Source organism: Grampus griseus, assembly GCF_964374135.1.
Source record: "Grampus griseus genome assembly, chromosome: 8".
NCBI classification, from domain to species: Eukaryota; Metazoa; Chordata; class Mammalia; order Artiodactyla; family Delphinidae; genus Grampus; species Grampus griseus.
In genome coordinates this window covers 33,789,961-33,817,700 of record NC_139002.1, presented here as the reverse complement: position 1 = coordinate 33,817,700, position 27,740 = coordinate 33,789,961, and the positions used below count along the sequence as shown (strand labels likewise).

General features: G+C 36.4%; 1 protein-coding gene across 3 annotated transcripts in view; it reads left to right on the top strand.

Moving 5' to 3' along the window:
* Positions 1-27,740, top strand: part of CNTN5 (contactin 5) — a gene marked incomplete at both ends in the record, with an annotated part of 779,158 nt that overhangs the window by 616,507 nt on the left and 134,911 nt on the right. For all 3 annotated transcript variants that reach the window (XM_082660864.1, XM_082660863.1, XM_082660862.1), the window contains one exon: positions 26,120-26,240. In XM_082660864.1, coding sequence (XP_082516990.1) covers positions 26,120-26,240 — 121 coding nt within the window. The remainder of the gene's footprint in view (positions 1-26,119; positions 26,241-27,740) is intronic.

Genomic DNA, 27,740 nt, shown 5'->3' with positions numbered 1-27,740 from the left:
ATCAGAAAAAGTTTTAATACATTTATTCACTTTACAAAAGCTTAATGGTTACTTGTCATATATACAGCACAATATCAGGGCAGGGAATGTATGGCTGAGTAAAGCATGATCTCTCCCTTCTAGAAATCTTAATCTAGACAGTGGCAAAAAACTCTTGAATGTGATAAATGTTATAGTACTGAGACATTATGCTGTTGAGAGAGAAAAACTCTGGAGGAGAAATGTGAATTGTTAACCAAGTATGTCTTTGGCAGAAAAACTAGTTCTTGAGAATTAATGTTCAATTGAATTCAACTAAGTTTACTACTGAAGGATATTCAATCAACTAGTACAAGGTAAGGTAATAACCTTTCTGATTATTTTTAAATCACCCTAAAATCAAACCATTTTTCATTATACACCTTACCCATATATAAAACCAAAAGAATTAACAATTTTGAAGCAAAATTAGCTAAAATAATTTAGAACACATTAATTGTGAAGATACAACACTGTACTAAACAGTTCAAGGATTTCATATCAAGAAGCCTACCCAAACTATAAAATACTACATTTTATCCTTTTTAATTGCTGAGAGTCCCACAAACAAATATAGCATATTGACAAAGTTTATTTTAAAGTACTTATTAAATATAGCGGTAGTATTTCCTAAAAGCATTTCTGAAACCTGCAGTCTAATTGCCATTATCCATCACTTAAGTAGTAAGGAATACTAGAAGTGACATGCTTTGTTCACTGTTCCTATCACATCAGTAATGACTCTGAACAGGCTACTGCAATATCTCTGGTGTTTAAAATAACTAGCTAGTGTGAGAGATGCAAGCATTTCAATAAGAACGTTTCCATGTGTCTTTAAGAATAATAAGGCAGGGCTTCGCTGGTGGTGCAGTGGTTGAGAGTCCGCCTGTCGATGCAGGGGACACGGGTTCGTGCCCTGGTCTGGGAAGATCCCACATGCCGCGGAGCGGCTGGGCCCGTGAGCCATGGCCGCTGAGCCTGTGCGTCCGGAACCTGTGCTCCGCAACGGGAGAGGCCACAACAGTGAGAGGCCCGCGTACCGCAGAAAAAAAAAAAAAAAAAGGAATAAGAAGGCAGAGTAAATTAAGGATCATTTTTCTTAGCTAAGTATTCTTTCGTTTTTCCCACATTGCTGTTTCTAACCATGTTTAATCTTATATCAAAATTCTGACTGGAATAATCCATTGGTCTGTTGATATATATATATATATATATATATATATATATATATATATATATATATATTTTAGATGTTGAGATATAAATATCTTAGAAGAAAATTTCACAGTTTAAATATCAATGAATACTTTTTGCACATCTCCTTTTGTTCCTGTGAATAATTATAGGTAAAGAATTAAGTAGTAGTTTACACAACATTGTAAAGCAACTATATTCCAACAAAAATTAATAAAAGAAAAAATAATTAAGGAGTAGTTATTCTGAATGTATAGAGGTGACCACTAAACAAACAATCTGTGTAAGTTAGTTTTTGCTGCAAAACAAACCACCCCAAAACTTAGTAGTTTCAAAGCATCATTTATTTAGCTCATGACTCTATGGGTTGGCAACTCAGGCTGGACTAAGCTGGAGTTCATGCATCTGTAGTCAGCTGCCAGCCAACTTCAAGGCACTAATGTGGGGGATCAGCTGGCTGTTGTCTGGGGCTACAGGGTCAACTGTGCCATGTGTTTCTCATCATCCACCAGGCTAGCCCAGGCTTGTTCATATGGAAACCTCAGGGTTACAAGATCCGATAGCAGAAGCATCATGATCACTTAGCTTAGTCTCAGACCTTGCTCAGTATAACTTCTGTCACATTCTATTGGTGAAAACAAGTCATAAGGCCATACCAGATTAAAAGCGGGCGGTAATTCCCTGTGGCGGGGAGGGGGGGGATCCGCAAAGTACTGAGGCCATTTTTGCAATTTACCTCCATCTGTCCTCTGGCCACAATTTTTTTATATTTCTCTAACTTGCAGCCCTCATCCCAGGACCCAAAAAATCTCATTCAATTATGATTCTAATTTTGTTTTAGTTAGCTTTTGCTGCAAAACCAATTCTACAACATGTATGATCCAATTCTATGGATCAGTAATTTGAGTGGACGTGTTTTTTTCTGCTGGTCTCAGCTGGGCTCCTTAATGAGTTTGCAGTCAGCTGTCAGGTCAACTAGAAGCTGTTTGGGGAGGTGGCAGCTAGGATGCTTGTCTCTGCTCTAAGAGGTCTCTCATCCTTCAGCAGGCTCGCCTAGGCCATGCTGTGTGGTTGTAACAGGGCTCCAAATTAGCAATCTCCAATGCACACACACATAGCAGTCACCTGTTTGTTCCATGTTTGCTAAGGTCTCATTGACCAATGCAATTCACTTCGTGAGTCACAATGAATATGGGAGGGGGCTCCCCAAGGGTATGAATCCAGAAAGGCATGAAAAACTTTGGGACCATTACTGCAACAATCTACCACACAGTCTAAACAGTGCAAAATGATCCTTAACTTCAGTTATGATATTTTTAATACTAAATCAGAAGCTAGATTATACATATGGAGTTAAGTAGGGGAAAAAAAGAGCATTTGGAAAAATAGTAATTTGCACAACACTAAAACTCAATATGTGCTGTCACTAGCAACACAAACTAGGTCAACTGCTGACTAAATTAACCAGTCACTATTTGAATTGGCCCCTTTTTTAAAAAATTAAGTCAGTTAATGCACTTGATCTGGTTATTTTTCCATTTTATATGGTTAGTGTTCTCTTTTTTTAAGTGTTAGGAATTATTAATCACTTCACTTGTTAGTAGAAAATTGGCAGCAGTTATAAAGAAAAAAATTAACAGAGAAACATTAATTTTTAATTAAAGAATAAATGAATTAAATAGTATTTCAGAAAAAAAGTAGCATATTCTGAGGACAATTATAATATTTTCTACTTCATCTATCCTAACATAATCCATGTTAAATGTCTCGTCCAAATATTGCTTCTACTGATTTCTGTGCTTTAGTTATATTTGATAGGAACAAAAGCAGATATATTTATTTATGAACTGCTGAAAAGGGATTGTGGATATATCTAAAGCTAACATGAAATACACTGAATATGCCATACCCAAATGAATTCATAGGTTCTTTTAGCCAGAATATGCCAGGTGTTTTTCATTAATGAATGGTGGCATCATTATTTGCATTACCATTGATTTTGCTGCAGGTTAAACTGTTGGAGAGAATGGACATACTTATGAAGCTGTTCACAATCTAAAATTAAATTTAGAGTTTATCATACAAATCTGTGATAATAATAGACTAACCTAAGGACAATAGTAGAAGTGAAAAATTAGTCCAAATTCATATTTGCAACTTCTACATTCAGTAATTCTACTTCCTGTGAAACATATTTATATTTATTACTGTGCTTATAACTGTGGCTTTAAGGTATAATAAAGGAATACAGATTGTAGGATGTGAGTGTTTTCTTCAAGTAAATATTAGACTTGAGAATTCAAAAGATTTTAGGAGTTTCCAAAAGACATTTGAAGATAAAAATAAAGATGACTAAACTATATTGATTGAGACATACAAACGATATAGTTTTTTAATGAGTATTAGGCATATTTGTTGAAGTCCTTGAATTCAAAGGTGAAGCCTCCACCTGTGAACACAATGGTAGAAAATTAATTTTCCATGAGGTCGATTTTTAGCTGGTAACATCAAAGGATACTGTCAAAGTCCTTCAGGAAATCCTCCAAGAAATTCTTATCTGTCATGATTATAAAGTGAATGTATGAAATCAAAAAGACCTAAAAAATCAACTCAACTGTGTGGCTTAATATACCGAAAGATAATTCAAATATAGATTTTATATGGGTCTGTATAGAAATCCCATGTACAGCCAAGATAAACTTAAAGAAATATAATGAAATATTTCTATATAATTGATACATAATAAAATGTGCTTGACTAAGCCGAAAATAAAGACTATCAGCTTGTAGCATCCTAATGACATCAAGCTCTAGTTAAATCTGAAGACCTTAGTAAGCTGTTATAAAATGTCATCTTCTACCCATCTAGAAGTTCTTAATCAGTCATCGAGGTCTCATCTAGCATCATAAGCTTTACATTTACTGTGTCATCAACGTAACCCACCAATAATTCTTAATATTAAAACAAGTAATATGTTTTTGAGCTTTGGAATGCTGTTGTGTGCCTTTACTCAGTTATGCTGGATTGAGCAGGCATGGAGAACAGATAACAGCAAGAAAACACTGAAGTAACTTGCCCCAAGATTAACTAAAATATGACCTTTGCAAAGAGACTTTAAAAGAATATATGGAGAGACATTCAAGATGGCAGAGGAGTAAGACGTGGAGATCACCTTCCTCCTCTCCACAAATACATCAGAAATAAAATCTACATGTGGAACAACTCCTACAGAACACCTAATGAATGCTGGCAGAAGACCTCATACTTCCCAAAAGGCAAGAAACCACCCACGTACCTGGGTAAGGCAAAAGAAAAAACAGAGACGAAAGAATAGGGAAAGGACCCACACCTCTGGGAGGGAGCTGTGAAGGGAGGAAAGTTTCCACACACTAGGAAGCCCCTTCACTGGTGGAGACAGGGGGTAGGCAGCGGGGGAGGCTTCAGAGCCATGGAGGAGAGTGCAGCAATAAAGGTGCAGAGGGAAAAGCGGAGAGATTTCTGAACAGAGGATCGGTGCTGACAAGAACTCACCAGCCCGAGAGGCTTGTCTGCTCCTCACCCGCCAGGGAAGGTGGGGGCTGAGAGCTGAGGCTTAGGCTTCAGAGTTCAGATCCCAGGGAGAGGACTGGAGGTGGCTGCATGAACACAGCCTGAAGGGGGCTAGTGCGCCACAGCTGGCCCAGTGGGAATCCGGGAAAAAATGTGGAACTGCCTAAGAGGCAAGAGACCATTGTTCCGTGTGTGAGGAGAGGGAATTCAGACCACCGCCTAAATGAGCTTCAGAGAGAGGAGCAAGCTGTGGCTATCAGCGTGGACACCAGAGATGGGCAAGAAATGCTAAGGCTGCTGCTGAAACCACCAAGAAGCCTGTGTGCAAGCACAGGTCACTATCCACATCTCCCCTCCTGGGAGCCAGTGAAGCCCACCACTGCCAGGGTCCCGTGATCCAGGGACAACTTCCCTGGGAGAACGCACAACGCGGCTCTGGCTGTTGCAATGTCACACTGGACTCTGCTGCTGCAGACTCGCCCCTCATTCGGTACTCTCCCCGCAGCCTGAGTGAGCCAGAGTTCCCTAATCAACAGCTACTTTAACCCCGTCCTGTCTGAGCGAAGAACAGATACCCTGAAGCGACCTACACATAAAGGAGGGAACAAATCCAAAGCTGAACCCCAGGAGATGTGCTAACAAAGAAGAGAAAGTGAAATTTCTCCCAGCAGCCTCAGGAGCAGCAGATTAAATCTCCACAATCAACTTGATGTACCCTGCATCTCTGGAATACCTGAATACACAACGAATCATCCCAAAATTGAGGCACTAGAATTTGGGAGCAACTGTAGACTTGGGGTTTGCTTTCTGCATCTAACTCATTTCTGGTTTTATATTTACCTTAGTTTAGTATTTAGAGTTTATTATCATTGGTAGACTTATTTATTGAGTTGGTTGCTCTCTTCCTTTTTTTTAAAAAAAGATATATATATATATATATATATATATATATATGTTTTCCTTGTTCTCTTTTTCTGAGTGTGCATGCTTCTTTGTGTGATTTTGTCTGTATAGCTTTGCTTTTACGATGTGTCCTAGGGTTCTGTCTGTCCTTTTCTTTTTTTTCAGTATAGTTGTTAGAGCTTGTTATCATTGTTGGATTTTTTTGGTTTGGTTGCTCCCATCCTTCTTTCTTTCTTATTAATTTTTTTTTATTTTTTATATTAATAACTTTTTTATTTTATTTATTTTTTTCTCCCTTTTCTTCTGAGCCGTGTGGCTGACAGGGTCTTGGTGCTCCGGCTGGGTGTCAGGCCTGTGCCTCTCAGGTGGGAGAGCCGAGGGCAGGACAGTGCTCCACCAGAGACCTCCTGGCTCCACATAATATAAAACGGTGAAAGCTCTCCCAGAGATCTCCATCTCAATGCTAAAAGACCCAGCTCCACTCAATGACTAGCAAGTTACAGTGCTGGACACCCTATGCCAAACAACTAGCAAGACAGGAACACAACACTACCCATTAGCAGAGAGGCTGCCTAAAATCATAATAAGGTCATACACCCCAAAACATAGCACTGGACACAGTCCTGCTCAACAGAAAAACAAGATCCAGCCCCAAACACCAGAACACAGGGACAAGTCTCCTCCACCAGGAGGCCTACACAACCCACCGAACCAACTTTAGCCACTGCGGGCAGACACCAAAAACTATGGGAAATATGAACCTGCAGTCTGAAAAAAGCACAGTAAGTTAAGCAAAATGTGAAGACAGAGAAACACACTGCAGATAAAGGAGCAAGGTAAAAACCCACCAGACCAAACAAATGAAAAGGAAATAGGTAGTCTACCTGAAAAATAATTCAAAGGAAAGATGATCCAAAATCTTGGAAACAGAATGGAGAAAATAAAAGAAACGTTTAACAAGAACCTAGAAGAACTAAAGAGCAAACAAACAATAATGAAAAACACAGTAAATGAAATTAAAAATTCTCTAGAAGGAATCAATAGCATAATAACTGAGGCAGAAGAATGGATAAGGGACCTGGAAGATAAGGAAATAACTACTACAGAGCAGAATAAAGAAAAAAGAATTGAGGACAGTTTCAAAGACTTCTGGGAAAACACTACATGCACCAACATTCGAATTATAGGGGTTCCAGAAAAGAAGAGAAAAAGAAACCATCTGAGAAAATATTTGAAGAGATTAGAGTTTAAAAATTCCCTAACATGGGAAAGGAAATAGTCAATCAAGTCCAGTAAGCACAGAGAGTCCCATACAGGATAAATCCAAGGAGAAACATGCCAAGACACATATTAATCAAACTACCAAAAATTAAATACAAAGAAAAAATATTAAAAGCAGCAAGGGAAAAACAAACAGAAAAAGGAACCCCCATAAGGTTAACACCTGAACTTTCAGCAGAAATTTTGCAAGCCAGGAGGGAGTGGCAGGACATATTTAAAGTATTGATAGGGAAAAACTTACAACCAACTATACTCTACCCAGCAAGGATCTCATTCAGATTCGACGGAGAAATGAAAACCTTTACAGAAAAGCAAAAGCTAAGAGCATCCAGCATCACCAAACCAGTTTACAACAATGCTAAAGGAACTTCTCTAGACAGGAAACACAAGAGAAGGAAAAGATCTACAATAACAAACCCAAAACAATTAAGAAAATGAAAATAGGAACATACATATCAATAACTACCTTTAAAGAAAATGGATTGAATGCTCCAACCAAAAGACGTAGACTGTCTGAATGGTTACAGAAACAAGACCTGTATATATGCTGTCTACAAAAGACACACTTCAGACCTAGGGACATATACAGACTGAAAGTGAGGGGACGGAAAAGGATATTCCATGCAAATGGAAATCAAAAGAAAGCTGCAGTAGCAATTCTCATATCAGGCAAAAAAGACGTTAAAATAAAGACTATTACAAGACACAAAGAAGGATACTACATAATGATCAAGGGATCAATCCAAGAAGAAGATATAATAATTGTAAATATTTTTGCACCCAACATAGGAACATCTCAATACATAAGGTTAATGTTAACACGTAAAAGGGGAAATCAACACTAACATAAACATAGTAGGGGACATTAACACCCTACCTTCACCAATGGACAGATCATCTAAAATGAAAATAAGTAAGGAAACACAAGCTTTAAATGACACATTAAACAAGATGGACTTAATTGATATTTATAGGACATTCCATCCCAAATCAACAGATAACACTTTCTTTTCAAGTGCTCATGGAATATTCTCCAAGATAGATCATAACTTGGGTCACAAATTAAGCCTTGGTAAATATAAGAAAATTGAAATCATATCAAGTATCTATTCTGGCCACAACATTATGAGACTATATATCAGTTACAGGAAAAAATCTGTAAAAAATACAAACACATGGAGGCTACACAATACACTACTAAATAACCAAGAGATCACTGAAGAAATCAAAGAGGAAATCAAAAAATATTTAGAAACAAATGACAAAGAAAACACCATGACCCAAAGCCTATGGGATGCAGCAAAAGCTGTACTAAGAGAGAAGTTTATAGCAATATAATCCTATCTCAAGAAACAAGAAACATCTCAAGTAACCAAGCTAACCTTAAACCTAAAGCAATTAAAGAAAGAAAAACAAAAAAAAAAAACCCCTAAAGTTAGCAGAAGGAAAGAAATCATGAAGCTCAGGTCAGAAATAAATGAAAAAAAATTAAGGAAACAATAGCCAACATCAATAAAACTAAAAGCTGGTCCTTTGAGTAGATAAAAAAAATTGATAAAACATTAGCCAGACTCATCAAAAAAAAAAAAAAAAGGGAGAAGACTCAAATCAACCGGATTAGAAATGAAAAAAGAAGAAACAACTGACACTGCAGAAATACAAAGGATCATGAGAGATTACTGCAAGCAATTATGTGCAAATAAAATGGAAGTTATGGACCAATTTTTAGAAAAGCACAACATTCCGAGACTGAACCAGGAAGAAATAGAAGACATAAACAGAGCAATCAGAAGCACTGAAATTGAGAGTATGATTAAAAATCTTCCAACAAACATAAGCCCAGGACCAGATGGCTTCATTGGCAAATTCTGTCAAACATTTAGAAAAGAGCTAACACCTAGACTTCTCAAACTCTTCCAAAATACAGCAGAAGGAGGAACACCCTCAAACACATTCTATGAAGCTACAATCAGCCTGATACCAAAACCAGACAATGGTGTAACAAAGAAAGAAAACTACAGGCCAATATCACTGATGAACATAGATGCAAAAATCCTCAACAGAATACTAGCAAACAGAATCCAACAGCACATTAAAAGGATCATATACCATGATCAAGTGGGGTTTATCCCAGGAATGGAAAGATTCTTCAATATATGCAACTCAATCAATGTGATACACCATATTAACAAATTGAAGGAGAAAAACCATATGATCATCTCAATAGATGCAGACAAAGCTTTCAACAAAATTCAACACCCATTTATGATAAAAATCCTCCAGAAAGTAGGCATAGAGGGAACTTTCCTCAACATGATAAAGGCCATATATGACAAACCCAGAGCCAACATCATTCGCAATGGTGGAAAACTGAAACCATTTTCTCCAAAATCAGGAACAACGCAAGGTTGTCCACTCTCACCAGTATTATTCAACATAGTTTTGGAAGTTTTAGCCAGAGTAATCAGAAAAAAAAAAAGAAATAAAAGGAATCCAAATTGGCAAAGAAGATATAAAGCTGTCAGTGTTTGCAGATGACATGATACTATATATAGAGAATCCTAAAACTGCCAACAGAAAACTACTACAGCTAATCAATGAATTTGGTAAAGTAGTAGAATACAAAATCAATGCACAGAAATCTCTTGCATTCTTATAAACTCATGATGAATAATCTGAAAGTGAAATGAAGAAAACACTCCCATTTACCATTGCAACTAAAAGAATAAAATACCTCAGAATAAAGCTACCTAGGGAGACAAAAAACCTGTATGCCAAAAACTATAAGACATTGATGAAATTAATTAAAGATGTTACAAATAGATGTACAGATATGCCATGTTCTTGCATTGGAAGAATCAACATTGTGAAAATGACTAAACTACCCGAAGCAATCTACAGATCCAATCCCAAACCTATCAAACTACCAATGGCATTTTTCACAGAACTAGAACAAAAAATTTCACAATTTTTATGGAAACACAAAAGACCCCAAATAGCCAAAACATTCTTGGGAAAGAAAAACGGACCTGGAGGAATCAGGTTTCTTGACTTCAGACTATACTACAAAGCTAGTGTAATCAAGACAGTATAGTACTGACACAAAAACAGAAATATAGATCAATAGAACAGAATAGAAAGACCAGAGATAAACCCATGCACATATGGTCACCTTATGTTTGATAAAGGAGGCAAGAATATACAATGGAGAAAAGACACCCCCTTCAATAAGTGGTGCTGGGAAAACTGGACAGCTACATGTAAAAGAATGAAATTAGAACACTCCCTAACACCATACACAAAAATAAGCTCAAAATGTCTTAAAGACCTAAATGTAAGGAAAGATACTATAAAACTCTTAGAGGAAAACATAGGCAGAACACTCTATGACATAAATCACAGCAAGATCTTTTTTGACCCACCTCCTAGAGTAATGGAAATAAAAACAAAAATAAACAAATGGGACCTAATGAAACTTAAAAGCTTTTCCACAGCAAATGAAACCATAAACAAGACAAAAAGACCACCCTCAGAATGGGAGAAAATATTTGCAAATAAAGCAACTGACAAAGGATTAATCTCCAAAATTTACAAGCAGCTCATGAAGCTCAATATCAAAAACAAAAAAACCGCAATCCAAAAATGGGCAGAAGACCTAAATAGACATTTCTCCGAAGAATATATACAGATTGCCAACAAACACATGAAAGGATGCTCAACATCACTAAGCATTAGAGAAATACAAATCAAAAGTACAGTGAGGTATCACCTCACTCTGGTCAGAATGGCCATCGTCAAAAAATCTACAAACAATAAATGCTGAAGAGGGTGTGGAGAAAAGGGAACCCTCTTGCACTGTCGGTGGGAATGTAAATTGATACAGCCACTATGGAGAGCAGTATGGAGGTTCCTTAAAAAACTAGAAATAGAACTACCATACGACCCAGCAATCCCACTACTGGGCATATACCCTGAGAAAACCATAATTCAAAAAGAGTCATGTACCACAATGTTCATTGCAGCCCTATTTACAATAGCCAGGACATGGAACCAACCTAAATGTTCATCGAGAGATGAATGGATAAAGAATATGTGGCACATATATACAATGGAATATTACTCAGCCATATAAAGAAACAAAATTGAGTTATTTGTAGTGAGGTGGATGGACCTGGCGTCTGTCATGCAGGGTGAAGTAAGTCAGAAAGAGAAAAACAAATACCGTATGCTAATGCATATATATAGAATCTAAAAAACAAAGAAAAATATGTTTGGAAGAACCTAGATGCAGGACAGGAGTAAAGATGCAGACGTAGAGAATGTACTTGAGGACAAGGGGATGTGGAAGGGTAAGCTGGGACGAAGTGAGAGAGTGGCATGGACGTGTATAAACTACCAAATGTAAAATAGATACCTAGTGGGAAGCAGCCACATAGCACAGGGAGATCAGGTCGGTGCTATTCCCTAGAGGGGTGGGATAGGGAGGGTGGGAAGGAGATGCAAGAGGGAGGAGATATGGGGATATATGTATATGTATAGCTGATTCACTTTGTTATAAGGCAGAAACTAACACACCATTGTAAAGAAATTATACTGCAATAAAGATGTTAAAAAAAAAGAATATATGAAGGACAACATGTCACGTGATGACAAACAGAATGCAGCTATTGATTGCTAACATACAACTGCAGTGCTAAATCAGTCTGACATTCAGCATAAGAAAATATTAAGACTCTTTGTTAACAGATGCCTCGAGAGCACCATAAGTCAGTGATGCATAATCATAAAGAGACTGAGTTCTAAATGACTATCTGTAGTTAGAAATAGAAATGCAATCTTCACTTGTGTGGGAAGATCTGCTTATCTGGCATGGATTGTTTAAGCCACACAAGCTGATTTGTTTATAATATCTGCAATTGATGACAAACACTTGGCTTGGTGCTTCTCCATGGTAAAAATATCTTTCAGCTCTAAATCAAAGTCAGTTTTTCATTTTTTCACCACAATGAAGGTAGAGTTTTTTTCTACTTATATAAATAATAGAAGCTTATTATAGATCATTTAAACATACTAAAACTAGAAAGGAGAGAATAAAAGTCCCTTGGAATCATACTACCTTAAGGTAATCACCATTACTTTTTGTAATCATTTTTCCATGCATCTCTTCAAGCATACACAGTTACACATGTTACACAAGTGAGATTATATCATGCATGCTGCTTTTATTAGGATGACCTTCCCCTGCTTTTATCCTCCCATGAAAGCATTTATCACACTTAGTTAATCTTTTTAATATTCTATATATGTCCTTCTATATTATCCTCAGTCCTACTATAATCCTAGTTAGATTTACATATGTGGAGGGATATTTTTGTGATTATTTTTTTAAATATTGAAACATACTTTACATGTTTTTCTGCATCTCATTATTATCTTAATTCTTCCATGTCACATGATATATCTCTAATTCATTCTTTTCAATGAGTACATAATAAGTATATGACTATTCCTCAATTTAGCCATTACCCTGTTAGTAAATACTAACTCTGTTTCCTGTTTTGAGAGATTAATGAACAATACTACAGAAAACAACTCTGAATATCTGCATTCTTGGGTGTTAATAATTTCCTTTCTTTGGGATACATTCTCAGGAATAGATTGCAGGGTAAAAGAACAAAACTATTTTTAATTTAAATAGATGCTGCCAGATGTTTTTCTCATAAATGATATAATGTCAAAGTACACTACTGAGTGACATCATTATATGGTAAAAGATTACTAGATCTGATGTGGAGGTGGTGTCAAGAGTTTTTGGTGTGGGCCCAGCTTTGTCCCTACTTAGCTGTAATACCTTGGATGATTCATGTCACATTTCTGAGCCCTTATCATCAAAGTGAAGAGGTTAGAGTAGACGACTCCTAACGTTCCTATCTAATTCTAAAGTTCTATTATTTTTAAAGGTTATATTCAAAGATTAAAACCCAAAAAACTCTTCAGGTATGCTAGCTGATAACAGTGAAATCATCTTTAAAAGTTTTAGTGAACACTAAACATTTTTTCGGGAGGGGGCTTTGATAGCCCCCAAATCACATTTTATTCTGTTAAATATTGCATACTTGCTTGATTTATGGAAGATATTTCAGTCTCATGATGTCCTTAGAATTTGAAAATTCTTAATTCAGAAGGGGTTCCAAACTGGAAAAATAATCTCAAATCAGAATTCTTCCTATGGCTAAGAATATATTTGTATATATAATATCTCGATAAATGATAAAATGGTTTCTCTAAAGCTAAATAAAGATTTTCTCTAAAAGCAATAATAATCTTATAGAATGGAACAATGTCCTTTTTCTGGGTAAGACACAGCATCCCTTAATTTGTATAAACAGCACACACAAAATATTTCACATATAATGAACCATTCAAACCCTAGCAATATGAAATCTTAGAACAAAATATATGTACATATATAATCATTGGTGTTGCAGTCAATTCAAAGAAGTGCAGTTTTGAAAGAGTCTTGTAACTCTTCCTTGAAATATCAGAAGCAGTATTATATATTTACAGAAAAGTGAGGGGAAGTAATAGACTATGGCCTCTGACAATTTTTCAATATCTGAGTAAACTGATTTTTATACATTAAATAATTGGTGAATTCTCTTTCATAAAATTACAAAGACTTATTAAAAATGAGTTTTCTGTATCAAAATGACTCAATCACTTTCAAAATGTCAGTTGAATTTGACTATGGAAGTCCTTGACCTTGAACTTTTCATAGCTGGCTTCTGATTGACACATTTATTCAGTTTGACCTTTCCTTTTAACTGAACTATTCTTCTTCTGATTGAATCTTCATTGGAAGATTGCTGTTGTAGCTCACAATCTAAGCAGTAGTTTGAGTAGTCTTTTCTGACATTGATGTGTTTGAATTCCCTAAATTCTAGGTATTTTTGATGTTGATGAGAATCTTCATGACTGTGAATGACAGTGCTTAAATGGATGCTGTGACCCAAATTTCCTTCTCTTGCAGTGGGATATTTTTTGACTCAGAAACTTGTTCCTAAGCATTAACAACTACCAAGTTAGGCTTGTCAAAAGAATACTTAGTATTTGGTCATAAAGCCCATAGTTGAAATAATAATCTACTTCTTGAAGATTGTACTTGTTAAAGTATTTACTAATATTGCAAATAAAATGAGAAAAAAACTTGAATTTTTAGGGTAAACTTGAAACAGTCAGATATTTAACTGGAAAATACATCTTTAGAAATTCTTATATAAAATTACTTATTCCATGTGGAATATTATATTTTTGCAAAATATTAGGTATAAAAGTTTCTCCACCATTCATGGTCATTTTTCTTTCTTTTAAAACATCTGTCAACACACTCTTTCCATTGCAAACCATATTCTTTCATATATATAAAGAGACCTCTATGAGACATACGCTGAGCTCATCTTCCACATAACCCTCACCTGCCAAGGGTTTTGCTAATTTTTCTGCCAATTCATAACTCAGTTACCTTTTCCTCCATCCTCCAATTATGATCTTCTCAATGCTTTCTCAGCCCCCATTAACAGTTTCTTCAAATTCTTCCCTATCTTGGACAGAGGGTCTGGTTCCTCTGGAAAAATGTCTGTAATATTCCAGTGCAAATAAAGTACCTTTTAGCCACAACTTGGGACCTTTACCCTGGGAATATGTTTTATTTGGTAGCATCCTGGATTTGGTGTTTTCCAAGGCCATTTCTTACTTTACTAGTCTGTTACCACTTGGCACGACTAAAGCTGAAGAGTCTTTCTGTTTTCCATCTGGAGCCTCAGCTCCTTTAGATTTCTTCTATATTCTGCTTGAGAAATGAGCACTTCTCTCTTTCAGCTCATCTCCTTTTCTCCACTCTCCAGGAAGTTTCCTCACTGTTCCTCAAGCTCTTACCAATAGTCTCCTTGAGATCCTTCCAGCTCTCAGTAGTAATGTCCTCATGACCTTCCAAGCCTCTGAACTAGAACCCTAAAGCCAGTGCCACATATTTAGACTTTAGTTATGTCAGCATCCCACTTCCAGGTACCTAATTATTTTATGATTATTTACTACTGTACCACAAGCCACTCCAAAACTTAGTGTTGGAAAATGACAACAATTTGGCTCTGCTTACAATTTTGTGGCTCATGAAATCAGGTAAGTAACACTGAAGATGGCTTGAATCTATTCCACAGTGGCTGAGCCTTCAGCCAGGGTAGCCAAATGAGTCTTCTAGACTCAGCATTAGCCTCTGTCCTTCCCTCATAATTCCAGGGACCCAGGATGATAAATTGCTGGCATCTAAGAGTCCTAAGTAAAATAGAGGCACACAAAAAAACTGGCCTCATTCCAGACCCATTAGTATAGTTCTATGCAAAATCAATGAAACACAGAGTGGTCTACTACATTCCTAAGACTTTGAGACTTTATAACAACATCAGATCAATACTGGCACTAACTGATGGGTGAGATGAGAGCTACCATATTCTGCCTGCCTGGGCTCTGTGATTTCAGGGAAGAAATAGAAAACCTCCAGACTGGTGTCTGAACACTCTTTCCCATAGCCAGGATGGGACTAGACTTGTGTGTAGACACTGACTATTCCACAATGTAAAAATCAGTAGCAAAATAAAACACAATTCATCCTGGAAGCCGTTATATGATGGTGTAACAAAATAGTGTTAACTTCAAAGATAAATGTAAAATAGACAGTACTAGAAAAGAGAGAACAGACACGTTGAAATATCAGTAAAATATTGCTCCCTCTAAATTATGCACTTAAGTTAGGAAGTCAAATTTGGTCAATTCTTCTTCAGCTAAAGCTGTGTCACTACAAACTACACATGGCTAAAAGAAAACATATCAGTTGTGGGTCACACACAGAAAATTCTCTCAATGCTGGATTAAAAGTCACAGAAAAGTTGAATGATGGCAAAGGTAAATGAAGCTAATGGGTCATGTGTATTATCAGAAAAGTGATTCTGGCATTTCAAGGGAAGATGCAACATTTCATTTTGGATATGGCTGATACACAGCAGTCTTAAAAACATGAGCTCTCAGATCATTCTATGGTGTATTTGGAGAGTTAATTTCTAATAATAGTTTTGTGGTTGTTACCATATACTGAAACCATTTTATTTTGGTACGCTTGCCAAACTGTGCTTCAACTTGTACAAGTGAATCAAATTACCTGCAAGTTTAAGTAGAACAAGGATTGGTTTCATAGTCACAATAGTAGAGTGGAAAGAACACTTGACTAAGAGTCAAGTGCCCAAGGCTCTACTTCAGCCTCCATACTTAACCTGCCCTTGAACAAGTCACCTACACTCTTTAGCCCCCGATCTTCTCAACTGCTATAGGAATTGGTTGAACCAGATGATTTGTTATTTTTCTTTGCACACTAAAATCAATTTTTTCTGCAATGATATTTTTGTCCTATTATTTATTTTAACACATCACATTGCATTAGAGCTGTCTACCTCCCACATTGCATTGTGAGTTTCTCAAAGGCACAATTTATCTCTTATCTTGTAACATGTGCAGATCAGATATGACAGATTTCATTTCTTGTACCAACTCCAGTCAACTGAAACCCTGCGTTGAGAAAATCCATAGGTTGGGTCAAAGCTCATCCATATTTTCTATGAGCAAATGACAAGGGCATAACTTCAAAGGTGCCAAGTGTTTTCAGTTTCCTGTTTAGACAAATTAGACACTCTAACAAATGATTGTTACATGAATGAATGGACAACTTTAACTGTGCATATGCTATGAGCTCTCAAAATAAATGTATAGCTATTGTAAAATGTTATTATTCTAGTGCTTTCCTGGTGGTCAGGCCATTACTAGCTGTTTAGAAAGCACAAGCTAATGCATGGAGGAACAAAATTTTTTTCTAACTAGTGATATCATCTTTATGTAACATCAATGGAGGTAACTTAAAAAGCATAAACAGTGAAAGACAGTAAGATAATTCTATTCCTAGACAATGGTGTAATTCACTCTTAGGGAAAAACATTGATTACTGACATGATTATTAACACCTTTTTACCTCTACCAGTGTTGCCTCATTGAGCCAACCTATGAACCAGGTGTTATTCAGATTATAAAATATTATTACTGAAGAGATTCCATGAAAAAGTTGATCTGTCATACAAACACTACCATATGCTAACATATATGTATATGGAATTTAAGGAAAAAAAATGTCATGAAGAACCTAGGGGTAAGACAGGGATAAAGACACAGACCTACTAGAGAATGGACTTGAGGATATGGGGAGGGGGAAGGGTAAGATGTGACAAAGCGAGAGAGTGGAATGGACATATATACACTACCAAACGTAAAATAGATAGCTAGTGGGAAGCAGCCACATAGCACAGGGAGATCAGCTCAGTGCTTTGTGACCACCTAGAGGGGTGGGATGGGGAGGGTGGGAGGGAGGGAGACACAAGAGGGAAGAGATATGGGAACATATGTATATGTATAACTGATACACTTTGTTATAAAGCAGAAACAAACACACCATTGTAAAGCAATTATACTCCAATAAAGATGTAAAAAAAAAAAAAGAATGATTTTCTCATAATATTAATGATGTGAGTTTAAGTACCACTCTTGCCTAGAATTCTCTTAAAGAAAACTGGTCTGCCATGGCACTTAAAACACTGCCAACTTCAAAGTGAGGATGAAAGTCCCTCCATGGTCCCTTCCAGCTCTAGGACTGTAAAGTTTAGACAGAGTCCCCATCTCCATTCTTCGAAGCATAAGATGCTGTCTCTTTGTTTGCCACAAACATACCAAACAGATTGAAGCAGACAGAGGTATATCAGTGAGCTTTGTGCTTGTACTGGAGATGTAAGAAAAAAGTAAAAAGAATATTTGGATGGAATAATGCATAAATATGCTAATGTCTGGATAGGCTCACAACAAATATTCAGTATAAAACATAAAGTTAATCACTGTTTTTTAACACAAGCCTTAAGAAGATATAATCTAATTATTCTTATTCTTTCATGCTAAAATGCATTGAGAAAAAAGATCGCAAGTCAATGAAGAATAAAAGAGAAGGTAAAGACATTAAGATAGGAAAGGATAGGTGTTTTATAATTTATAAAGAGATGCATTTTTCCTTTGATATTTATTCCAAAGAGCACCATTGCCTAGAACATGCATACATGTTCGTTCGTGGACTGGAGGGTTCAGTGGGACCAACTTCATGGGTCTGCTGTGTGGTCACCCAGCGCCCAACACTGAGACGCATCTTGTACTTGGTGTAAAGCTTGGCTGTCAGTCTTTTGAAATTCCGAATAATTTTGGACACGGGGATTCATATTTTTAATTTGCACTGAGACCCAAAAATGATGTAGCCAGTCCTCATGGTCAGTTAAGCCTTTCTGAAAGACATAAGACTTGAACAAGGCTTTAACGTGTGACACAGAATTCAGAGACTTTGGCAGTTCATTGGGGGAACAACTTGAAGAAAGTTGCAGAGAGTATGTTTTCCACTAGAAGTGAGAGACAAGATTGGTTGTGTCCAGCCTCAAATGCTGAGTAAGAAGTTAGACTATCCTGTAGGTAATAGGTGAAGATAGCCAATGAAGATGTTTGAGATTGTAAATAAAATCAGTTTTAAAAAAGTATTAACCTAGCAATGCCATGTCATATGGGTAAAGGTGAGACAAAAAGAGGGCATAACATAGAGGATATAAAGGGCTGGTTTGAAAGCTACTATTAAAAACCAAATTTAAGAGTCAATTCTCACAGAATGATTGCTAAAACTATATGAAGCACATGGAGGAGAAAACATTTCTCTCTGGACCTGGTCTGAGTATTGTGCCATCAGATAACACATCCATCTGTCTCCTTTACATCTCTTCCAAACCTAGATACAGATGAAAGGGAAGCTACTCCACATTCTCATCCTGTATTTTTCCCATCAAACCTGGATTAGACTAAGCAGTCCTTAAGTGCAGAATCTATATCTGTATATCCAAAGCTTAGCATAGCACATAAAAATAAATATCTACTGAATGATTAGTGATAATTGCATAAACAATAAAAGAACTATGAGTCAAATATTCTCAGTAATCATTTAAGACAAATTTGGCAACAGGTAGGATGCAGTTAAGAATAAATTCAAGAAGCATAAGACTGATAACTTGTGTGACCTTATCTATTTCATGCCTCTTTTAGTTTAGAAGCACTAGATTAATATAGAAATGACAGTATACATACTTAGGGCCTATATTATTCCATTGAGGCTACAGTAAAATAACACCATAGTCTGAGTGGCTTATACACAACAGAAATTTATTTCTCATAGTTTTGGAGGCTGAGAAGTCCAAGTTCAAGGCACTGGCAGGTTTGGTGTTTGGTGAGAGCAAGCCTCCTGATTGACAGATGGTCATCTTTTCACTGTGTCCTCACACAGCAGAAAGGGTGAGAGAGCTCTCTGAGGTCTCTTTTATAAAGGCACTAATACCATTCATGAGGGCTTCACCCATGTTCATACTCTAATTATTTCCCAAACATCCACCTTCGTATACCATCACATTAGGGTTTAGGTTTCAATAGAGTAAGTCCCCTACATACGAACCTTCAAGTTGTGAACTTTTAAAGACGCGGACATGTGTTCACATGTACAATCACATAAGCTAGTTCTTGTGTCTGGAGTACATTGTCATGTGTGTGCATCCTCTACAAGTGGCTGTGCTTTTGTGTACTTTAGTGTACTGTATGGTATAGAGTGCAGTAGTACAGTATCTTTATTTCTTGCCTGTTCACTCTATATCAGCCACTATATGCTCACTGTTGCACTGCACTACTGTGCTTTTCAAGGTACTACAGTACTGTAATATTAAAAATGTTTTCTTTGGGGCTTCCCTCGTGGCACAGTGGTTGAGAGTCCGCCTGCCAATACAGGGGACATGGGTTTGTGCCCCGGTCCAGGAAGATTCCACATGCCACGGAGCGACTAGGCCCGTGAGCCATGGCTGCTGAGCCTGCATGTCCGGAGCCTGTGCTCCACAATGGGAGAGTGAGAGGCCCGCGTACCATGAAAAAATATATACTTTGTGTGTGTGTGTGTGTGTGTGTGTTTGTTTTTTATGTATTATTTTTGTGAAAAGTATTATAAACCTATTACAGTACAGTACTACATAGCCAGTTGTGTTAGTTGGGTACTTAGGCTAACTTTGTTGAACTTACGAGGAAATCGGACTAAGGAATGTACTCTCAAAATGGAACTCATTTGTACGTAGGGGACTTACTGTATATGAATCTGAGGGAACACAAATATTCCATCTATAATAGAGTCCTTTTGCCTTGGCCTTTTATGTTAATCTTAGATAAAGGAATACCCATTTACCTTGCCACTAGGGAAAGGAGAGTCAATGTACATATGACCAGTTAAGAGACATCTCTCAAGAATCAGGGTACAAACATGCCACCTAAGCCTGGCATCCACTGACAAGTTAAATATCACACCCTCTAATCCTGTATGCCAACTTGGGAAAAGAGGAACACTAGTGTGATATACACAGCATTTTTTCATCCACTCAATATTCTTCATATATTCAATATCATCATCTATAAAATGTAATTCATTGTACTAAAATTTAATTGTGATTTCTTGCTTTGAGTTGCGTCATAGTTCCTAATCTTCATTTTAACCAAGGTAGCGGACTTATCCCATAAATTTGTGACTTTGTGTTTATAATACTAAATGATCCAGTTTGGATACCTAGCCATCCTGAGTTCATCAATGAGTCATCAACTAGTTTTTCCTCTTTAATCTATGTCCCTAAGAAAAACTCTTTCTGCATTTGTCTTAGTACTTAATAATACATGTTTAGAATATGTGCTTGAAGTAAATACCAAGGTCCCAGTAATGGCATGGTAGAGCCATTTTTACCTACTTTTAATCTTCAGTGCATTGTTGGATGCATTTAATATTTCATCATAATAGACATAAATGTCTGTCAAATAGCATTTTGTCTAGTATTTTTGTCACTGGAAGAAACTAAAATTTCTATTTCAGATAATATATCCAATTATTTAAGCATGTGAGTTAATAACAGCAACTTTCTTAAAAAATATATTAAAACCCAGGTCATCATGAATGTAAATCCCATTATATAAAGGTCTAAGAAAAATACAAGTGTAAAAGGAAGAATAATGTATATGTGTATTATTTTCTTATCATGTTAGGCTATTTTAAGCAAATTATTTTCTGGGAAAAAGAAATATTGTTAGCAGGAAAGTATTTTAACTATCCAAGATTTTATGTCAATAACATTAATCATATCTAATAATCCATGTCTCATAGCTAATACCCAGTTTTTTTATGTTAGATGGTATTTTTTTAATTGCATCTCATAGAATTTACATGCTGTACTACTTTGTTTTATAGAGAGGAATGGTTTATGTATCTCTTTGGTGGGGACTGGGGATGGTGGAAGTGCCCTATGTGAGCCCATTGAGAAAGTTATGTAAACCCTAAATAAGGACACAAAAACTGCTATACCTAGAAGGTTTCTGAGTAAGCCATTCAGCATGAATTCACTTTTTATGATAACAGTCAAGTTATCTTGTTGTTTAGACAATTCATTCCCCAAACCTTCTCAGAGTGCTTACTATGTGTACAGCATTCTGCTAATCCTGCTGAAAAAATGCTTTACAAGTACTTTACCTTTCTGAAGCATTTCCTAAGAGTTCATTTATGAACATTGTTTCATTCAGTTTCCCTCAATACTCAAGAGAGAGACAGAGTAGCTATTATTATTCCAGTAAAGTGCCTTTCCCAGAGTCTCAGGGCTAGGAAGGTACTGAACTAAGTCTAGAATTCAGGTCTTCTTATTCTGAGTGCAGTAGTATTCCATGAGAGGGGGGATAACACACATCTAAAATAAAGCTAGGCACTTACCAGAAAACTTACTATAACTATGGAAAACATTGATATACAGTTTGTTGAAGGAGTGAATACCAATTAAGGAAATATTCCTCTTGGCTAAGAATGCAATTATAGTGCCCTTTAACAGATAACATTTATCAAACATTTACTATGTGCCAGACACACTGCCATGGGCTTTACTTGCATTATCACATTGAAGCTGTGAGAGAATCTCTGAGCAATAGAGTAATTTTCCCAAGTTCAAAATTTAATAAGTGGCAGAGCAGGGGTTCACACAATTCTGTGTCATACCAAAACCTGTATATACTCTTTCAGCACTCTTTTCTGCTGTCTTCCTCCATAGTCTTTCCTATTTCCCTTCCTTATTTCTTTAAGAGAAAAAAGAGGGAGGGGAGGAGGTACTGTCAGGCATGAAGAAGGAAGGAAGCAAGCCATCCATGCGTTCATTAGCTCACCCAAATACAATCGGCTGCCCTAGTGCCCAGCTCAGCTCTGGGAATGCCCTTAGGCGTGATTTCCAAGAATGTCAAGTGATAGTTCAGAGACATGAGCAGAGTGCTAATGAAGCAAAACTAAACAGTGGCAGAACTAATGAAGAAAGGCTTAACCAAGGAGAAGGCATTTGAACTGTGTCTAAAAGTATCTTTCCAGGCAAAGAAGAATGAGCATCTGTAACAGAACAGGCAGAATTATGGGAAGTATTCCGGTGTAGGAAGAAATGTGAGGTTAATGTCATAGAAGCACAGAATTCAGCATAGGAGGTGGAATCATGCTCTGAGTAGACCTCTGCTGAAACAAGGAAATTGGACTTTATCCTCAAGGCAGCAAAAGTTAACAGGCACTTTGAACAGCAAAGTTAAATATGCTTCCATTTTTAGGAAGTCTTAACTGGCAGTCTTATGTTGGATGAGCAGGACCCTTAGTCCAAGTGAAAGCCAATAAAGAACTGGACTTGAGTGGAAGGATGATATTTCCTCTATTATTTCCGAGTCATAAATAAAAGTTACAGTAATCTAGCAACTGCTCTAATGAGCGTATGTGACCAAGAAATGTAAATGACTTAGCAGTGTTGCCACTCCCACAGAGAGTGAACGGAGAGCCTCTTTATTAAAGAGCCCTCATTTATTCATCCATTCAACAGATAGTTATTGAGCTCCCACTATGTGGCATGCAGTATGCTAGATGCACAACACTTGGAGTGTTGTGTTAAGCACTGGTTGTGGGAAAGTTGTTTTGAAGCAACACATAACACAATTTATTCATAAAGCCAAAGAAAGCAGCAAAGAAAAGGCAGTGTCAAACAAGTGTCAAAGAAAACAAGAAAAGAGAGAGTAACTCCCAAGAGAGAAAAAGTGAAAATGAGGTTTAAGCTTAAGAAAGCAAACATCTGCTGTAAGTAACCATTTCATTAAAACTGCACTAAATTGTGGGAGTTCTCTCTCAGGAACTGCACACTGTGGGCTGAGATTAAGTGTAATGGGCTCCCACATGAATTCTTCTCATTACTTCTCTAGAAAGATCAGTAAATCTCCTGAAAGGGTAATTTAGGTTTAGTGTTCATAATTCATTCATTTTACTTTTAATCTTCCCTGTTTAGAATTGTAAAAATATAATGCAGATATAATCCAAAAGAGGAGGAATGGGCCCCAAATGAGACAATTTCAACTCCTCCAATAGTCTTGTCATTAGTAGATATACAATAGACTGTAGGCTTTTATTCCTGATGATGGTGATGGAACTTCAGCCAGTTTCTAGAGCATTGCATGCTGTTAATTGCAGGAACCAAGGAAAGGACAACATGGAAAAGATAATCTATGTTTTACCCTTCTGAATCCCTTGGACCTTTATGTGATTTTCAATGAAGCCTCTTCTTAATCCCATTAAGTTTTCTTTCACTACAATTCAATGAAAAGGACAAAAGTTTTAAGACTTTTGTCCAGGAAAAATAGAAGTCAATTATTTGGGAAGAAAAAGATCTGGAAAAAAAGGCAATCAATTATTTAATCACGAGAATGTGATTTTATGAGATAATTTTGTCAAAAACGTGAGCCTGAAAAATGACTTACAATCATTACTTTTTCTGTTGTTAAACTACCACCAATCAGTTTGGAAAACTGGAAAACAAGCAAGTAAAAGAACAACAAAACAAACAAAAAACTCCAGTAACTAAGACTACAGTCTTTCAGATGTGTTACTTCTGGAAATAGTAAAGTCCTCTCTGATTTTCTAGGCATCTCCTTGGCTTTTTCATTAAACATAGGCCCTATTCTAGGCCCATGGTGTGCACATTGATTCTTAATTTAACAGAGTACCCTACTAGGAGAGCATCTTAGAAATCCATGGGTAAAAGGAGATCTTCACATCTAAGATGGATCCATACTATATAAATTGGTAAATATATTTAAGCTCATTTAGACAGTATTATATTATGTAGATTTGAAACTGAGCCATGGCTTATGATGTTTACAGTTTGCTTTTGTTTCCCAAAGTGAAATCAAAGGTTTTTTTTAAGGTTAATTTCCTTTTCAGGTTTGAAAGAAGTGATCACTTAGTCTAGTACAGATGAGAAAATGAAATTTGAGTAACAATTTTATCTAAGGAAATTAGCAGTGGAGGATATTCATTGGACAAATATCACATTCCTTGAAATTATTGTTATAACATTGTAATGCATTCTCACCAAGAAGCATTCCCTTGTAAATGACTGAACTAGACCATGTCTTAACAATTATTTCATGAGAGGAAACGTCAACACCCTTAGAAGTTCCTATCATAAGACTAATGGGAAGGAAAAATAACAAACAAACCAGAAATGAAATACCAGAAAGAAATGGCTAAAACATAGTATACAGTTAATTGATTCATTAAAAGAAACACACATCATTTGAGAGGTAAAAATTTCCAATGACTTCTCACCCTTTTACGAATGCTAAGAAAATGCTAAGAAAAAAAAAAAAGAATCCAACAGATTTCCAGAAATTCCTCTCATTTTCATGATTTTTATATAGTCCATTAGTTTATTTCAAAATAAAGGTGAACAACTAAAGTCTTAAATACTCATCAGGCCACTGCCCTATAAGGACAAATACACCATTTTTTAAGATAATTCACCCATTCCATCAACAAATTAAAGATCTCTAATCTGGGGTGCTTCTCCAATCTGGGGTGCTTCTCCATAGCTTGCATTAAACATTCTTTCACGTGCCCAACTACCGTTGGAGAGGAGTGTTGAGTTCTTTGAAGATGTCATTTCATGCTGCATGCGTATACTCATTCCAGTGAATTGTTTTTGATTGCAACATGGAAACTGAAGAGCATATTGGAGTTTCACTATGTCATTCTCTGAAAAGAATACCTCATGCGTTGTTGTAAATATCAGCTCTTTACACATTCATGAAAATTGAAATCTATCTTTCCTGTTAAAGTAAATGAAAGACAAGATTAAGTAATGAAAGGTTGTACCAGTCATACTAAAGTGTAGGATCAGCACTGATCCCATGAACTGATACATCTAAAAGATAATCTCCCTGATACTTATTGATCTCCTTAACTGCAGTTGTTCTTCAACTGTGTTCTAATCATCGTGCTTCCAACAAGGATCAAATGTTTTGAGGTGCCTTTGTGCTCTGTAATTGCATTGATTAAGAGAGATTCAGGCTGACCCTACTCCTGATGGTGGTGGTTATGGAAGGAATAAATCTCTGTGAAGTGAAAACACATGGTTTTGGGACCAGCACTCTTGCATCTAAGCACTACTTCATTCTGTTGCCCACAGTGTACTTATGAAAGCAGCCATTCAATAAAGCCACACAAGATAGTATTTTGACTACTGTTGCCTCATAATTAATTTCCATGTGTTGTTATTCCTTTCAATACTGCTTTCTTGCCACAAAAATAATCCTGTCTCTGAATAGCAAAGCAACAATTTTTGCTCACTGATTATTTTTCCTGTACTTTTAAAGATATGAATTTGTTTGTGCATATTTAAATATTTTTAAATATTGTAGCTGCTAACTTATTATATTCAATATTAAATGTTCAAACCCGTTATTAGCAATTGTTGAAAGCATAGCTTCCCTGTGTTCCTTAAATTAGGGTATGTTTGATTTCTGAATTGTTGTAATATAAATTGTAAGACCAAAAATGGGCCCTTTGACTGAATATGCAAAGTTCCCCTTAAACCACCTTGAACTAGGCAGATTTGCAACATTTTAAACTGGCACTTCATCCCTCTTTCAGCAAGCATCCTCTGCAGATTTAATGATCAGGAACATCCTTCTGATGCATGCTGGGAGATATGGCTGCAGGGTACAGACCACAGCAGACAGTGTGTCAGATGAGGCAGAACTTCTTGTTAGGGGTGAGTATGCTAATAGTGCAGTCTGAAGACATGATCACCATAAATTATCATACAAAGGAATTTAAATGCATGGACTTTGAGCACATCAGTACTGTGCCTTTTACTTTCGATTTTACAATATATGTCATTTTTGCTTAACCTTTTGCCTTTGAAAAGATTACATGGAAACTTGTTCCTTAGAAACAGACAAAACCTACAGAGCCAACTTCAGGTCCAAGACACCTTTAGTACTAAGTTGTTACTAGATGTTTACCCAACTTAATGCCAAACAGAAATTTTCAACAGTTGAGTCACAAAGACACTTTGACACTACAGAGACAACACTTTTTTTTCTATGTATGTGTTTTTCAAATGCAAAGCTAGTGGAACCCCCAGGCACTTTTTTTCCTCCACGAACTTCTAAATTCTACTTCGTGAAACAGGAAAACTGTGTGCCTAATATGGTGGCATTTGCGACTGTTAACAGGGATTTTTTAAAAGTCTGGAAATTTCAACACAATCTTTCTGTGCAGAAATGACAGTTAAGTGGTTTCCAACCATGAACCAGGCTGCCAGATTCTGTGACCCTATAAAGCTACATCTTATTTGAATTAAGTAAATGACTACAGCACTAATTTCTTTTAGCACATTATTCCCCAGTATGGGAAATGCAGCTCTTAGCATGTAATATTTTCCCTTTTTTTCTTTTTCTTTTCCTTTCTTTCCTTCTTTCTTTCCTTCTTTCTTTCTTTCTTTCTTTCTTTCTTTCTTTCTTTCTTTCTTTCTTTCTTTCTTTCTTTCTTTCTTCTTTCCTTCTCCCTTTCTTCCTTCCTTCCTTCCTTCCTTTCTCTATTTCTCTTCTTCCTTTCTTTCTGCTCTCTTTCCCTTTTCATTTTTCCTTCTTTCTTTCTTTCCTTTTAGCATTTTTATGGAGCAAAAATATACCTGCAGAAAAATTTTAAAATCATAGGTGTACAGGTATACAACTCAAAGAAAAAACATCACAAAGTGATGAAATTACTTTACACCATTACACCATAAAATTACCATTTAAGAGAACTAGAACATTACCAGAATCTCACCTCTCCCTTTTCAATTTTAAACAATCACATTTTGACTGGTGTGAATACTGCATGCTAAGACCCCTTGCATGATCTCTGCAAAGAAAAATTTCACAATCTATAGCAAAAACTTATATCTTAGATTAACTTGTCTTATCCACTTGGAGTGTTTTCCAATCATAATTTTTTTTAAGAATTCATTAATATTATAAAAATCTTGAGCAGGAAATATAAGGTCTATGTAAGCTTCATCATCTCTTTGTTTTAGTTGTATGTGTCATCCAAGGTTTATTGATTTTGGGTAGTATATCCACCACTGGTTCAAGTAAAATGTTGTTTTGAAACAAGTGTATATCTGAGTGAGTGACGGCTTGTTCATTTCTTTGTACATGATGGTTCTGTTCAGAAGGTTATTTGAACTCTTCTCCAAATTTATAACAAGAATGTGTATCTGTATTAC